General features: G+C 43.6%; 1 protein-coding gene across 5 annotated transcripts in view; it reads right to left on the reverse strand.

Annotated features, from left to right (window-relative positions):
• Positions 1-16,624, reverse strand: part of ADGRD1 (adhesion G protein-coupled receptor D1) — a 458,034-nt gene that overhangs the window by 424,587 nt on the left and 16,823 nt on the right. For 2 of the 5 annotated variants that reach the window (XM_033956796.1, XM_033956795.1), the window contains 2 exons: positions 6,309-6,416; positions 239-334 (listed from right to left, as the gene is read on the reverse strand). In XM_033956796.1, coding sequence (XP_033812687.1) covers positions 239-334; positions 6,309-6,416 — 204 coding nt within the window. The remainder of the gene's footprint in view (positions 1-238; positions 335-6,308; positions 6,417-16,624) is intronic. The other 3 variants (XM_033956799.1, XM_033956798.1, XM_033956797.1) reach the window with 2 other exon arrangements.

Below are 16,624 nucleotides of genomic sequence, written 5' to 3' on the forward strand. Positions count from 1 at the left end.
TTATAGCTTACCAATGTCCTGAACACCTCAGATGGAACATAAAGGATATAAATTTACCGGTGCCTTTTTCAGGACAGTCTTTTCATGCTCATGTAAACCCTGATGGTCATCTCCATTTATAAAGATAGATTTACGGCCGTTGCAATTATCCAGAAAGCTTGATTGCATCCTTAACATGCAACTGCTGGAACATCCAAGCTCCACAAAACAGACAGAAGAAAATAGGCTAAATCCTCACCTACGGTTGCAGAGAAGTTAGAGTAGGCAGAGTCATTGGTATATATAAAGGCAGAGTTATGGTAAGGTAGCAGAGTGAAGTTGTGGATTCTTACAGCTGGGTGGAACAAAAAAGGAAAAAGCAGAAACAATGAATCAAGATAAAAGAAACACAGAAAAAAAAACATCAACACAAATCATATCTCTCAACTTTAGATGGATGGAAGACAGACCCCCTCTTCTACGAAACTGCGCTAGCAGTTTCTAGCGGGGGAGCTGCGCTGCTGCCGACGTTCATATGAACTCAATGAGTGTTGGGAGCAGCGCGGGCCATTCAGCGCAGCTCTCTGTACTCTCTGCGCTAAAAACCGCTAGCATGGTTTCATAGAAGAGGGGGAGAGATTTGGTCTTCAAGACATGGGATGCATATATTAGCAACACCATGAGAACACAGCAAAAGCTGTGTGTGTACAAGCAAAATCATTAAGCAAGTACTGAGACATGCTGGGGGGGGGAGAGGGGGTTCTGTATCTCCAGATATCTGGCCCTGCACAAGAAGATACCTTAAAATTGAATAAAGTCACTGTCAGTGAGTTTACAAACAATGTTATGAGCCCAAAGTGCTCTGCCGTCTATTCAGAGGCGCAAAGTGGATCCTATGCTCTCTGTACTGATTCTCAAATGCAATTTATGCACGGCAGTGATTCCCAGACCTTCCCTGTGGGAACCCCAGCCAATCAGGTTGTCGGGATATCCACCATGCATACGCATGAGATCAATTTGCTTATCAAGGAGGCAGTATATCCAAATCAATCTCATGGATATTCATTATGGATATCCTGAAAATCTGACTGGCTGGGATCTCCCTAGGACAGGTTTGGGAATTACTGATGTAAAGCTTTGCCCCATGTTGTGCCAACAGAGACATTAGTTAGCATCATCAAGCTGTGAGCTGGATTGGGCTGTTGGCACCACTGGGAATGTCTATTGAATTCAATATGATGTCTTGCTCTTCTAACCATTATTGCTATTACAGAACTTAGAAGCATGACGGCAAATGGCCCATGCACTCTGACCATCCGCAGTAACCATTATCTCTTTCTCTCTCCGAGAGCTCCCACGTGCCTATCTCAGGCCCTTTTGAATTCAGACACAGTCTCTGTCTCCACCACCTCTTCCGGGAGACTGTTTCATGCATCTACCACACGTCTGTAAATAAGTATTTCCTTAGATTACTCCGGAGCCTATCACCTCTTAACTTCATCCTATGCCCTCTCATTCCAGAGCTTCCTTTCAAATGAAAGAGACTCAACTCATGTGCATTTACATCACATAGGTATTTAAATGTCTCAATCATATCTCCCCTCTCCTGCCTTTCCTCTAAAGTATACTGACTGAGATCTTTAAGTCTGTCCCCATACGCCTTATGATGAAGACCACGCACCATTTTAATAGCCTTCCTCTGGACCGACTCCATCCTTTTTATATCTTTTTGAAGGTGCGGCCTCCAGATTTTATAATGCCTTTTACTGAAGTGCTATACACCTCTTTATTGCATAGTGCAGCAAATTCTGTTCAATGTACTGAAGCAGTAGTGTTTAATGAATAAGCATTGAGACACCATAGAAGATATGAAGCTGGAAACTAGGCACCTCATTTAATTTACTTGACCAATATATACACCACTTTTCCAGATATAAAACTTGCACAAAGGGATTTGAAATTAAAATATAACTACAGGGTTAACTAGAGGGCCTGATTTATACTGACCACAATGGAAGAAAATCTTTATTTAATTTGGTCCAGGGGAATGGCAGATATGGTTCGAGCCTGGATCTTTGGGCTCCATAGCTTTGTGAGCTGAGCACGGGGCTACAGTGCTCTCCTGCCTTCCCCCCCTCCCTCCCGCCATCCCTTCCATTCCCACCATACACTGACATTTCACATTAGTTCAGCTGGTCTGAGATCTTCTACAGATCCATAGCTAAGAAAAAATTATGATCTGACCCCATTGTCTAACACAGGGGTGGGAAACGAGGGCCACAATCCAGTCAGGTTTTTAGGATTTCCCCAACAAATATGCATGAAATCTATTTACATGCACTGCCTCCATTGTATGCAAATTGATCTCACGCATATTCATTGGAGGAATTCTAAAATCCCGACTGGATTGCGGCCCTCGTTGCCCACCTCTGGTCTAATACCATCACCATCTAGTGAGAGATATGATGTTCAAAAACAACAGTAATGCAGTGATTCGAATAATGATTAGTGGAGATTATGATATTTCGTAGATTAATGGCAGGAAAAATGTGATGAGAACAATCGCGTGACCATGACAAATGGAAACACACAAAACTTAGACAACAGTAACAAACAAAAAAGGATCAATTTCCCACGTGAACTTAAAGGAAACCTTACCCACACTCTTCATGTAGCAATTAAAGACTGTATATTGTGACATTTGTGCTTTTTTTAATCTATTATACCAGGGCTACTCAATTCCAGTCCTTGGGGTCCACAGGCGGGCCAGGTTTTCAAGATAGCCACAATGAATATACAAGAGATAGATTTGCATGCACTGCCTCCTTAGTATGCAAATATCTCGTATGCATATTCCTTTCCTGAAAACCAGTCCTGCCTGTGGACCTCGAGGACTGGAATTGAGTAATCCTGTTTGACGCTCTTTCTGTGCAAATCCGTGATTAAGATTGGGTGCAACCATGTTTGTCAGTGACATAAGCCATTTCCGATTGGTTCCTGAAGTAAATGTTAGGCTGACACAAGAGATAAGATAGCCACACTAGATCCCAATATTCTCTGATTCTTAAATATGGCTGTTCGTCACAGGGGTGAAGAGAAACCATGAGATAATAGATGCATGGCTACAACTATTTCACAACTTAATGGTAAAATGAAGTATCTGATGCCAGGTGACTAATTGGCATGTACTTTTGAAATATCACATAGTGTGTGGTTGGGTACATATTGTTTAATTTTAATTCAGAGATAATAAAGAAAAGCTTTACTATACCATAAGCAAACAACTTATAGGTCAGCAAAACATCCCTAAGGAAGGAATAAAGCTGATAATGAAGCTGGAGTGTGTTCTGAGCTTTTTTCACTCCTTGTAAAATGTCATACTGTACCCTGATGTGTGCAAACAAGGCTCATTCTACTTTCTTCTGTCTGGCACTAACACTCCCCGGTGCAATTATACTATGTTTACACTCTGCAAGTTATCATAGGGCTGTCATATTCAATTGATTGCTTCCTTTTATTAATTGCTTGCAGGTAATTGTATTTTCCTTTGGAGAATAGGAGAATTGTCAGTGCTATACCTGCCATGTGTTCACTGACAATGAAGTGCGTCAAAAAATATTTTACAGCAGAGTTCATTTCAAGATCAGGGATCATTATTGTACTTTGTTCATATCTTAGAAAAATAAAATTCAGTGGAAAGTTACTGGGCACTGCCATTCTCCCACAGCAGCCAGCTCTTTTGAACTTACTGTGGAGCTGCTTCATCACTTCCTCTATGGCAGGGGTGTCAAACTCTAGCTCACGGGCCAAATCTGACCAATAGTGTAATTATATTTGGCCCGCGAGAAAATACCAAATGTCTACTAGAGCTGGTCCGCTGGTAGACAGTTTTTTGACCCAATGGGCTCATGGTCCCATTAGGCACTAAGAACGATCCCACACCTGATTTTCAGTACCCTCTGCTGCCCCTGCAGCCCTCTCCTGCCTCTGATCCGCTCCTAAACCACATTTTTTAAAAAAATTTGCAGGTGCTCCTGGAAATGAACCTCCACGAATTTCAGGGCAGTACTGTATAGTTTTTTGATCATGTTCTAATTTTGGCGATTTGTTTTCTGGTACTCATTCTTTTCTGGGGCTAGTGTTTTTCCATATTCCTATTTGTTTTCTCTGCTTCACATAATGGTTTTTATTATGATTATATTTTTATGCTTTTTCAAACATATTTTGCTAATTCACATGGTATTTTATTTTGTCCCTTTTTGGTTTTAATCCCTTTGTAGTTTTTCCGTTTTAGGTTTGGCTCAGCTTTTTTGTCCCCTACCTCTTTTTTCCTCTCACCATATTCAGCATGGCCTACATTCCTCACCTATGCCCTATTCATCGCTATATCTGATGAGAAGGAAATACTTCCTCAATTGTAGACGTTTTTTCAATAAGAACATAAGAACATAAGAACATAAGCAGTGCCTCTGCCGGGTCAGACCACAGGTCCATCCCGCCCAGCAGTCCGCTCCCGCGGCGGCCCAAACAGGTCAAGACCTGTCTGAATCATCAGAAGGGGCTCCCTTGCCACCTTGGTTTCCCATTTAAGTCCTGCCTTCCTATCGAAGTCCTAGCCCTCCGGTCTTCCACATGCACGACCTGGTTGGTTTATACTCATTACCTGGTTAACTTCCTATACTTGTGTTACATCCCAGCTCCTCCCTCAGTATCCCACAATCCCTTTATCCCTCAGGAATCCATCCAATCCCTGTTTGAATCCTTGTACCGTACTCTGCGTTGACCTGCGACTTTATCCAAATTTTTAATTTTGACCCACTGTGTATTTGAGTTTGACACCCCTGCTCTATGGTCAAGAAAGGAAGCTGCAAAGCACTGGGTCAGGAAGTTCAAAGCTGAAGTCTATAGATGGCAGCTCTGGGAGCTTCTCAATGATGTCTCCCTTAATATGTGATCACTTTAAAACAAAGAGGAGACTGTCATACCTTGAGAATTTCCTGCTTAGTTGAGCAGGAACCCAAGGCAATGAATCTTCCAAAGATGAAGTTGGACTTCTTGAAAGTTCATTCAGAAATAGGTTTTGTGTTTCATGTGAGTAGATGCACATAGGCTATATGCAAAATCAGCTTGCATCTCATAATTGACATTGTATGATTAAGTGGAATTGATACAGCTGATTGCAAAGGACAATTTTATAAGCTGGCATTTGATATTAGGTGCCAAAAATGCATGCACGCCATAAAATACTAGCACTTGCATTCATTGTTGCACCAATAATTGGTATTTATGAATATAAGTTCTAGCTGCTATTCTATAAAGCAGTGGTTCCCAACTCTGTCCTGGAGGATCACCAGCCAATTGGGTTTTTGGGATAACCCTAATGAATATACATGAGAGAGATTTGCATATAATAGAGGTGGCAGGCATGCAAATCTGCTCCATGCATAGTCCTTAGGGCTATCCTGAAAACCTGACTGGCTGGTGGTCCTCCAGGACAGGGTTAGGAACCACTGCTATAAAGTATGTGCCAATTTTGCCTGCCATGTATTTGCATGAGGATATATGGTATGTGTAGGCAGAGCATGAGTGGACCATTAGTGTGTTGCTCTATGCAGGCTGGCTAAAGAGATTATGGCACCCCGGCCCAGCTAGTTCTCTCCTCCCTCCTCTGACGCTGCTGCCTGGTCCGTCGGATGTGGTTTCATAGGACAGTGTCAGAGGAGGGTTGAGGGACGTGCTTCATTTCCCTCCTCTGATGCTGACACTGGTCCATGAAGTCGCACCCTGCCAGGACAGGGCAGCAGCAAAGCCGCAGGATAGCTTAATTTATGGACCAGTGATATCATGGTTCCCTGGGCCAGATCCTCACCTGGTTACATGACATATGCAACTTATAGAATACCATGCCAACTCATGCGCCTAGAATGGTAGGATAGTGTGGGACAGAAATGTTTAAAATAAATATAATTTTGGTGCACCAATGAGCCTTTACACCAGTATTCTATAGGTGTTTCTTAGTGGCATTATAGAATTCACACTAAGCACCTATATCAAGGTTCCAAGTTATAGAATTGCCCCAAATGTATCTTTGTGTTAGTAGAGGTTGTGCCACCAATGATGTGATGATATGTCCCAAACTGAGTTTGAAATCAAAATAATTTGAATCTCCAAAGACCATCTCCAAAGAATACCAAGGATCTCAATGCACTAAAGACCAGATGTGCTACTACACTCTGTTTCCCACAGGCTCAGAATGGAAGAAAGCTCTATAACACATCTGACCCCGTGAGTGTTGCATAGTCTAGTAGCTTTCTATCTGACACACATACTTATATTATTCTCATTGTCATGACCTGCAAATAGATCACGAAATTCATGAATTCCATTCACCACGCCCAGAGGCCAGTAATGAGAAGCGGAGGTCAGAATCTGGAACCCTGGGGAAAAAATGCAAACAAAATTGAAAGTTCACTCATCTCATGGTTGGGAACAGACACTTCAAAGACTTCACACTTAAGGGTCAAAGATACAATCAACAGAGAATAAAGCTCAGGAAAATTTATTTTCTGCAAACATGCAACTCTTTAGCAATGATGTAGATTAAAGATATTTTACAGGTTCTTGCATTGACACAGTTGACTCTGAGAGGAGTTTTAAACAGGGTGAGATCCTTCCTCTGTATAGAAACTGTCCTCCTGTTTTCTAATTTTAGCATTCCTGCTATCTTGCTTCCCAGTTCCTCTATTGTACTGGAGAGACTTCTTGTAACAGGACCAGACTAGAGATTTGCTCGGGGACAGAAATCCCACCCATCCCCGCCCGTCCCCATCAGGATCCTCTCTGTCTCCACCCGTCCCCGCAAGGATCCTCTCCGTCCCCACCCGTCCCCGTCAGGATCCTCTCCGTCCCCACCCATCCCCGTAAGGAATTACCTCCATCCCCGCCCATCCCCATAAAAAGCAGCAATTACTTCTGACAGGATCATCAATTACAGTTTCTTCTGCTGTTTTCCTTGTGGAATCTCTTTGGTGGAACCCTTTTTTTGTTTTCTGTTCAGGTAATTAACTTATAAACTCCCTCTTTTACTAAGGCTGACGTGTCCATTATATTATATGGACAAACCCTTCTACCAAAGCCTTCCATCCCCGTTGGAGTCCCGTTGGCTAGAGGGGAGTCCCCTTGGGAGTCCCGTGGGTTATGGGGGGATTCCCGTGAGATTCTCGCGATCCCCGTTCCCGTGCAGACCTCTAGACTAGACCTGGAAACATTTAGGTCTTATTCAGTAAAAATTGTTCTTATTGGGGGAAGTCCTGTATCAACAACACTTATTTTAAGTTATGATGCATTTGCCGAGTCAATGTCAGAACTAATGAAAGATAAGTGAAAACAACTTTTTGATACTAATAAACATCCTTCTCCAACACAGTAATGGTGAGACGACAAATAGCATTACAATGTCCCAATTTACAAAGAACAGGAATTGCAAGATTCAATCATCTTTTTTGGACTGTTCACACTGGGACAAAAACCCTTTCCTCCCAATTGTTGTTTATCTTGTCTAATATCTAATGTTTATATATTTATTGTATGTTTTTTATCTTAATTAATTGTATTTTAATGTACATCGCTTTGTATAAAGATATAGCGATTTATCAAATATTTAATAAACCTTGAAACCTTGAATACAAATTTTTTAGGCTGTGCAGTAATTCTCAAAGGGAAAATAGACGCATGCTTTGGCTTTGTATCTTGATGGAGGTAGAAAATATAAGCAATCACTTGTACCTACTTTCCCTGCGAGTACGTTTTTGCTGGGAAAGTGCATGCAAGGATTTGAAAATGCAATCGGCCAGCATGATTTTACAACAGGACATTTTTCCATATTAGTTCAGTCTATTATATTATCTCGTCTCGATTATTGCAATGTTATCTACTTCAGTATCACAAAACTTGTCTTCATAGATTGCAACTGATTCAAAATACTGCTGCGAAATTGATCTTTGGGAAACGTAAATTTGATCATGTGACTCCGTTGCTCCAGAGTCTCCATTGGCTCCCAGTTTATTTTAGAGTTCAATTCAAATGTTTTTGTGTTGTTTTTAAAATCCTATATGGTATCTTTACTCCTCTCCTTCCTTTATCTTGGAACGTTTACAGATTCTCCTTTGCAAAGAGGTAATCAACAATTTAAATTATCTCTTCCTTCCAAGAAAGGGATTAAAGGAGTCAAGATTTTCACTCAATCTTTGATTTTTAAGCTTTCTCAACTTTGGAATGATCTCCCACTCCTTTTAAGGAGTTCCGGTTCATTTCAACTTTTTCGTAAATCTTTAAAAAACATTTTATTTGCTAAACACTTTGAAAATTGATCTCCTGAAACTTAGAGCTCCTTTTACTAAGCCACGTTAGTAACGTGCAGAATAGCGCGTGCAGAATAGCGTGCAGAATAGCGCGTGCTAAATTGCCACGCACGCTAGATGCTAATGCCAGCATTGAGCTGGCATTAGTTCTAGCCGCATAGCGCGGGGTAGTGCACGCTAATCTGCTGCTTGCGCTAAAAACGCTAATGCAGCTTAGTAAAAGGAGCCCTTAGTCTCATTCCTCATGGTTTATATTTGTTAAGTTAACTATAGTAACCCGAGTCGAGCTTTCTTGGACTGATGTCTTGGTATATAAAGCAAAGCCTTAGATTAGATTAGGACGTCCGTATGAGTAGTTCATAGAGGCATCTACAGTATTTGAAGCTTATGTTACGAGTAAAGGCAGTGGTCTCCAACACATGACCCCTGAAGTCCTCCATGGCGACCCTCAAACAGTGACTGAAATGCTCTTCAAGTCCTATAACCCCCCCCCACCACCTTTTACTAAACCGTGTTAGCGTTTTTTAGCGCCGAAACTGCGCTGAATGCTGCGCGTTGCTCCCGACACTTATAGGAACTCTATGAGCGTTGGGAGCAGCGCAGCACCCTGCGCTAATAACCATTTTTGTGGTTTAGTAAAAGGAGTGGGCTAAATGTATTAATTTGAATCTCACCCTTTGGATATACTCGTAGTAACTGCAAGCAATCTCTTAAGTGTGGTTTCTCAGGTGTTTCATTTGTAGAATTTGCTACTGTTGACAATCTAAAATAAATTAAGTTTTTAAAATATATCCTTGAAGTGTTGTAGAATCAATATTAGTATTCGTTGTTAATGTTTAATACCTGTCTGAACAAGCAGGTCAAGGCAGTTTACAAAATTATGCGTAAGTTTAGGATTGAATTGGATTTATTGTTTTGGTATATCGCTCTTGCCAAAATGTATTAAGTAGTGTACCATATACAAATATAGTAACAAAGTAGATGACAGCAGATAATGACCCGAATGGTCCATCCAGTTTGCCCAACCTGATTCAATCTAAATTTTTTAATTTTCTTCTTAGCTATTTTCTCGGTACCGGTAGGATCTCTGAGAACGCTATCTTCTGAGTCCTCATCTTCAGCTTCCTTCCCAGAATCTTGAACTGTTCTATCAGCGTGCTTCTTCTGTAGTCTCTCCTGCTGACATCATTCGTCCCAATGTGGATCATTACTGTGGTCTCCTCCGTCTCCGCTCCTTCCAGGATCTTTCCAATTTTGTCCACGATGTCCTTGGTTCTTGCTCCTGGGAGGCAGGTCACTAGTTGATCCTCTCTCCCTTCTGCTATGTGGCTGTCCACATGCCTCAGGATTGAGTCTCCCACTAGGATCGCTGACTTTCCTTTCTTTAATTTTCGCTTCGGTTTCAGGTCAATGTCCTTGGAGTGCTTTGCTGCTTCTTCTTCTATGTCCTCGGTGTTCTTCGCTGTTTCTTCTTCTTGGCATTGACTTGTCATTTTCTCTCCCTCATGCGGTATTCCTCTGTGGGCGTCTTCTTTGAGGTCATCTGTTTCTTGTTCTCCCTTCCATGTTGGTGTTGGTGTAGTTTCATCTTCCATCTGGAGTTCATTCTCTTCCACCCTCCTCCTGTAGACTTCCTCAATGAATTTCTCGAGTTCACTGACCTCCTCCTCAATGTGTCTCTCATTCATGAAGTCTCCAGCTGTGCCGATTGGGTAAAGTCCTTCTAGCTTCTTTATCTTGTCCTCTAGTCACTTAACTTCCTTCTTCAAGCTTTTCAGCTACTGACACCGACCGCATATATATGAGTGTCTCCCCGAGGGGAGGTAGTCATACATATGACAGTCTATGCAGAACACTGGAAAGCTCATCTTCTGGTTTCCCTCTGCTTCCATTGTCGTTCCTACTTTAAGATAACAGTTAACAGTTTACGTGTGACCTGTTGATATTATGTATGTAAGTAAGTGCCCTCTGTGTCTGCTTTGTGTCCTCTCTCTCTCTCTGTCTTCTGCTGGTGTCCTCTCTCTCTCTGCCTGCTTCTGGTGTCCTCACTCTCTTTCTCTCTGTCTGCTGCTGGTGTCCTCTCTCTCTCTCGCTCTGCCTGCTGCTGGTGTTCTCTCTCTCTCTCTCTCTCTCTCTCTGCCTGCTGCTGGTGTCCTCTCTCTCTCTCTGCCTGCTTCTGGTGTCCTCACTCTCTTTCTCTCTGTCTGCTGCTGGTGTCCTTTCTCTCTCGCTCTGCCTGCTGCTGGTGTCCTCTCTCTCTCTCTCTGCCTGCTGCTGGTGTCTTCTCTCTCTCTCTCTCTCTCTCTCTGCCTGCTTCTGGTGTCCTCACTCTCTTTCTCTCTGCCTGCTGCTGGTGTCTTCTCTCTCTCTCTCTCTCTCTCTCTCTCTGCCTGCTTCTGGTGTCCTCACTCTCTTTCTCTCTGTCTGCTGCTGGTGTCCTCTCTCTCTCTCTCGCTCTGCCTGCTGCTGGTGTCCTCTCTCTCTCTCTGCCTACTTCTGGTGGCCTCATTCTCTTTCTCTCTGTCTGTTGCTGGTGTCCTCTCTCTCTCTCGCTCTGCCTGCTGCTGGTGTCCTCTCTCTCTCTCTCTCTGCCTGCTACTCGTGTGGTGACTCGCCCCTTCTGAAGGCCCTTCGCAAAGGCGCTCTCGCTAAGGCGAGCGCCTTTGACGTTCGGCTTCGACGCACGCCGAACGGCTGAGCGCCGTTGGCTTCTCCCCTTTTAAGGGGGAGCTTCGGATCGGTGCTTGGCTGATGTCAGAGGGGTGGGCGGAGCTATCTCTCGCCTCTGCCCCTCACTCTTGCCTGCCCTGCTTCTCTGATTCCTTCCTTCTTTCTCCCCTCTCTCAGCTCCTCTTCGCCTGCCTCGTGACTTGCTCCTGCCTGCCCTGCTCACTGGGCTCCAATGTTATCGTGCCTTGGCTCCTCCCCTTTTAAGGGGGAGCTTCAGATCGGTGCTTGGCTGACGTCAGAGGGGTGGGCGGAGCTATCTCTCGCCTCTGCCCCTCACTCTTGCCTACCCTGCATCTCCAATTCTTTCCTTCTTTCTCCCCTCTCTCAGCTCCTCTTCGCCTGCCTTGTGACTTGCTCCTGCCTGCCCTGATCACTGGGCTGTCTTCTCTGGTTTCTGCTTTCCTCATCTTCTTGTCACACTCTTCCTTCCATCCACTGTCTGCCCTCTCTCTGCCCCTTCTATATGGCATCTTCTCCCCTTCTATGCCCCTTCCAGAAACTGTATGCCTCCCCCTTCCATCTCTCCCATCACCCCAATTGGTCTAGCATCCATCTTTTTCCCTTCCTTCCCCTCCTCCAATGGTCTAGCATCTCTTCTCTCCTCTCCTTCTCTATCCCACACCCCCATGGTCTGGCATTTCACTCTCTTCTCTCCTCTCCCTTTCCTTTTCTTCCCTCATCTTCCCTCTCAATTTATTTTCTGCATCTGTCTAAATCAGGGGTCTCAAAGTCCCTCCTTGAGGGCCGCAGTCCAGTCGGGTTTTCAGGATTTCCCTAATGAATATGCATGAGATCTATGTGCATGCACTGCTTTCATTGCATATTCATTGGGGAAATCCTGAAAACCCGACTGGATTGCGGCCCTCAAGGAACGACTTTGAGATCCCTGGTCTAAATTAAGTTCTTACTACCCAGTCCTCAATTTCTCCCAGTCCTCAATTTCCCTTTTCACTGTATCTAGCCACAGCTTGCCATCTCTTTCCCTCACCCCCTCCAGTATTTCACTAACTCTATCCTCTTCCCCCCATACAACATGTGCCCTCTTTTTATTCATCCCCTCCTTCTATTTTGTGCCCTCTTTCTCTACCTCTTCCATCCAGCATCTGCCCCCTCTCTCCACTTCCCTTCAGTGTCTGCTCCCCTACTTCTCTCCTCCCCACTTCCTTCCTGAATCTGCTCCCCTCTTTCTCTCTCTCCTCCCCACTTCCATCTAGCATCTGCTCCCTTCTCTCTCCCATCCCCACTTCCATCCAGCACAGGCTCCCCACTAACATCCAATGTCTGCCCTTTCTCTCTCTCCATCCACCAGCTCCATCAGCATCTGCTCCTAGTCTTTCCCTTCCCCCAACTTCCATCAGAATCTGCCCCTTTTTCTCCCTCCAACCCATTCTATCCAGTCTCCTTCCCCCTTCTGTCTCTTTCCCCCTTTCCCTGCACACCAATTCCATCTGCATCTGCCCCCTTTCTCTCGCTCCACCACCCTTCCTTACCAGTATCCTGCTCCCTTCTCTCTCCCTCCACAACCCTTCCATGCCAGTATCCTGCTCTTTTCTTTCTCCCTCCATCCCATTGCTATCCAGTATCTTGTCCCCTCACTTTCCCACCACTGCTGTGTGCTTCTCTAAGCAGCAGCAGCGGCTATAAAACATTTTAATGTAGTTATCGTGGGACCTTGCTGCACCTCTCTGGTTTCCGTCTCTGCTCCAGAACAAGTAAGTGACGTTGGAGGAAGTGGACCGGCAGCCACAGACATCACAGGACCTTGCTGCACCTCCCCGTGGCTGCTGGCTCTGCTCCAGAACAAGGAAGTGATGTCGGAGAGGGTGGACCAGCAACCGCGGAGAGGTGCAGGAAGGTCCTGAGATGACTGAATTTAAAGTTTACTACTCCTGCTGCTACCTTTTCAGTTTGCTGCTGCTGCTGGCTGTGCATCCCCTTAGAGCATGCACCCGTGACAGACTGCCACGCCCGCCCTGCCCTTGGTAAGCCACTGTTCAATAGTTTATCTACTTGAGTATAAAAGAAAGTAGCAAGCATGTTGATATAAGTCTGTGCATGTTGTGACATGTTTTAAGGTTGCTCATGCACAGTTGCAGCTCAGTGCAAGTCTAACATTCCAAGAGACAGATTGTCAGGAGAGTCTGTGCAAATCAAGTATGAAACTGCTAGATTTAGTGATAAATTTTCTCACAAAAGAAGGAAAAAACCCAAAGGAGATCCATGAACTACAGTTTATGGTGAGTCTGCCCCATCATCCTACAAAGTAAATTTGTGGAGTAAGCAGTTCAATTGGAGTAGAGAGTCCACTGAAAATGACCCTCACACTGGATGGTCTGTGGAAGCAGTTTTCACAGAAATGTGCAAGAAAGTTGAGGATTTAATGTTGTTAAACATACGAATTAAGGTTTCTTGAATAACTGAAAAAAAAGACATCTCAGCAGGTACAATTTGACAATTAATTCATGAAAAGTTGGGCATGTCCAAGGTTAGTGCAAGATGGGGTCCAAGAATGCTGATGCCATGTCAGAAGGCCGTGAGGCTCCAGTGCTGTCGGGAGAGCATGGAGATGCTCCATGAAGACCAAGTGAATTTTTTTTCATCATTTGGTGACTGGAGATGAGACTTGCATCTATCACAAAGATTCTGAGTCCAAAATGGAGTCAATGCAGTGGAAGCACAAGTCATCCCCCCACCCCAAAAAAGTTTAAGACAGAAAAATCTGCAGGCAAAGTAATGGCAACTATCTTCTGAGATGATGAAGGACTTTTGCTTCTGGAGTTCATGCCACACAAGACAACCATAACTGGGAAGAGTTGTGCCAACACAATGATCACTTTGTGGGAGTCATTCAAGGAGAAAAGATGAGGAAAACTCACAGTAGGCATGCTGTTTCTTCATAACAATGCACCGGTATACATGTCACAACAATCACAGACTGCCATCTGAGAATGTACAGTAGGTTTCAGCAGCTGAATCATCCACCCTACAGTCCTGACCTGGCTGCCTCGGATTATTTCCTTTCCGAGTTTTGAAGAAATCTCTCCATTGACATCGGTTTTCAAGTGATGAAGATGTCAAGAAAACTGTGACGTCCTGGTTTGAAGGTCAAAGAGAAGAATTCTTTTCAAAGGGGTTAAAGTCATTATAGGAAAAGTAGATGAAGTATATGGAGCTATCAGGAGACTATATTGGAAAAATAAAACAAAACTTTTTTAAAAACTCTTTTCTTTCCTACTGAGGTAGATAAATTATTGAACGCCCCCTCATAAGTAAAACTCAGGAAAGGTACCAAAAACTACAAAATATATTTCAGCACAGAGGTGCACTTTTTCTCTGTGTCTTTATCCTGGCAATGGCCAGGATTTTGTAAGCAATCTCACTTACTTTTCACTGCTTGACGCATACAGTGAGGCTGGGTTCGATGTGCTGGGCATGACTTGGCCATTGTACAATAACTAGGTTTATCACATCATAGGCATCAATTAGTTCATGCTGAAAGCAAGGAACGCATGAAGCCAGGGGAGGAAGCATATTACAATGCAGAATTTGTATGACACTCTAAAACCTTCAGATATATCAAAGAGGAGAAAAAAAGAAAGAGGAGTGGTAAAAAAAAAAAAATAAATAAAATAAAACTAGAATTTGTCATTGCTAGCTTACACAAAGCACTTGAATAATTATGGAGCCAAATGTGCTATAATAAAGTAATCCATGCTAAGTGGCAACAGTGAAACCACTGCAGGAAATACGATTCAGCCGTTGTAGAACAACACACACTTATACTTAGCTGATTATGCACCAAAAGCACATCTACAGAATTTATTACTTGAGCAATTTGAACTCATCATGCTAGCATTATCCACGTTAACATGCTACAATTACCCTCAGTACTCATGCTATTCTTTCTCGTCGTTAAGTGATAGTTTATGAAAATGAAGATGGATCTGTGTTCCAAGAACACCCAGGAGGGTTCTGGAAACACTAAGTGCAACTCGATGAATCTCTGCAAGATCTGGAGAGCATAGCAAACATGACCATTCTATCTAGATCAGAGCTTTCCCACATCATCCTGCTTTTGATCGTTCCCCCTCTGTCATGTGCGAGTTCTCCAGATCAATTCCGCATTTTCAGAGGCAGAGCGCCAATTCATGAAGAGCTTGTTTCAATAGGAAAACCAACAGACAGTAGGGGACAATGGCATAGCGAGTATAGGTGGTACCTCCCTGTGCCTTCCTCTCCTACACCCCCCCTCCCACACCACACTCGCACCTTCCCTTCCCAATCCTGTACTGCTTTAAATCTTCACCAGCATGAGCAGCTTCTCCGGCCTGCTGCTCATGCTGGTGTTGGCTTTCCCTCTGACATCACTTCCTGGTCCTGCAACCCGGAAGTGATTTCAGAGGGAGCCGGGTTTATGCGAGCAGAAGGCAAGAGTAGTTGCTCGCGCTGGTGAAGATTTTAAAGCTGTATGGGAGTGGAGAAGGGAGAGCGCGAGCATGGCATGGGGGCTGGAAAGGTGCATCACCATGACGGCACCCAGGGTGGTCCATACCCCCCTCCCCCCTGCTCTGGTAGGGGAGACAACTCAATTGGTCTAACCTAGAACATTTGTGACTGTCTTTTGAAACCTCATCCCCTCCCTCTCCTCTCCCAATTAGGTCATTATTTAGCACCGTTAATATACTAAATAGAGCTTATATTGTATGCTATAGTCAAAATGAATTTTAAGAAAATAAATATTTGTATTTCAGACTGCTTGCTTCATATGTAGTGAGTGATACGAGGGGGTACCGAAAAGTTCTCAGCCCAACCAACTTCCTAAATTCTGAGCATTATTTTGCCACTGTAGAGTGATATTTTATTTTGCAAAGTGCCAAGTTAAAGAATTGTAATGCTATGTTTTTAAAAATAATAATTTATTCTTATATACCGTCAGACCATGAATGGTTCTAGGCGGTTCACAGCAGATAAGGCTGAACATCCAGCGAATATACAGTTCAAAAAGATACATCAATTTCTATAATGTACACAATACATGTTATATTTAAAAAGCATTAGGAAGCTTGGGTTACAAATATGTCAAATAGTTGTGTCTTTAATAGTTTTCTAAAAAAATAATAGGATGAGACTCCTGGCATGATTTTGCCAAACCAGGCGTTTGACATTGTCAATGACCATGTCAATGAAAAGTGTGGAATTTTCAAGTGTGGAACTCTGAGCCATCATGAAGTTTCTATATCTGCAGAACAGGAAGAAAACTCTGGAAATCAATGGGAGTAAGGAGAACCGATTGAGACATCTGGGCTTTACTTCCAATGAGTGCAATGGAAATAAAACTCGGATGTCTCAATCCGTCCTCCTTTTTCTGGAGTCATATGATAACCCGAGACTTTCCTAGTAATTTCTACTGCAGGTCATGGTTAATATTCACACAAAAGCGCTTAGAAGATGGTAAGTGGTCTCATGTTTACTCCACATTAGTCAGCATACAGTAAGTATAACATGTTAACTACCTAACACCTTCCATGCCACTCTCCATCCTTGCCATGCCCCTA

This window comes from Geotrypetes seraphini, chromosome 8 (genome assembly GCF_902459505.1).
Source record: "Geotrypetes seraphini chromosome 8, aGeoSer1.1, whole genome shotgun sequence".
Classification (NCBI taxonomy): Eukaryota; Metazoa; Chordata; class Amphibia; order Gymnophiona; family Dermophiidae; genus Geotrypetes; species Geotrypetes seraphini.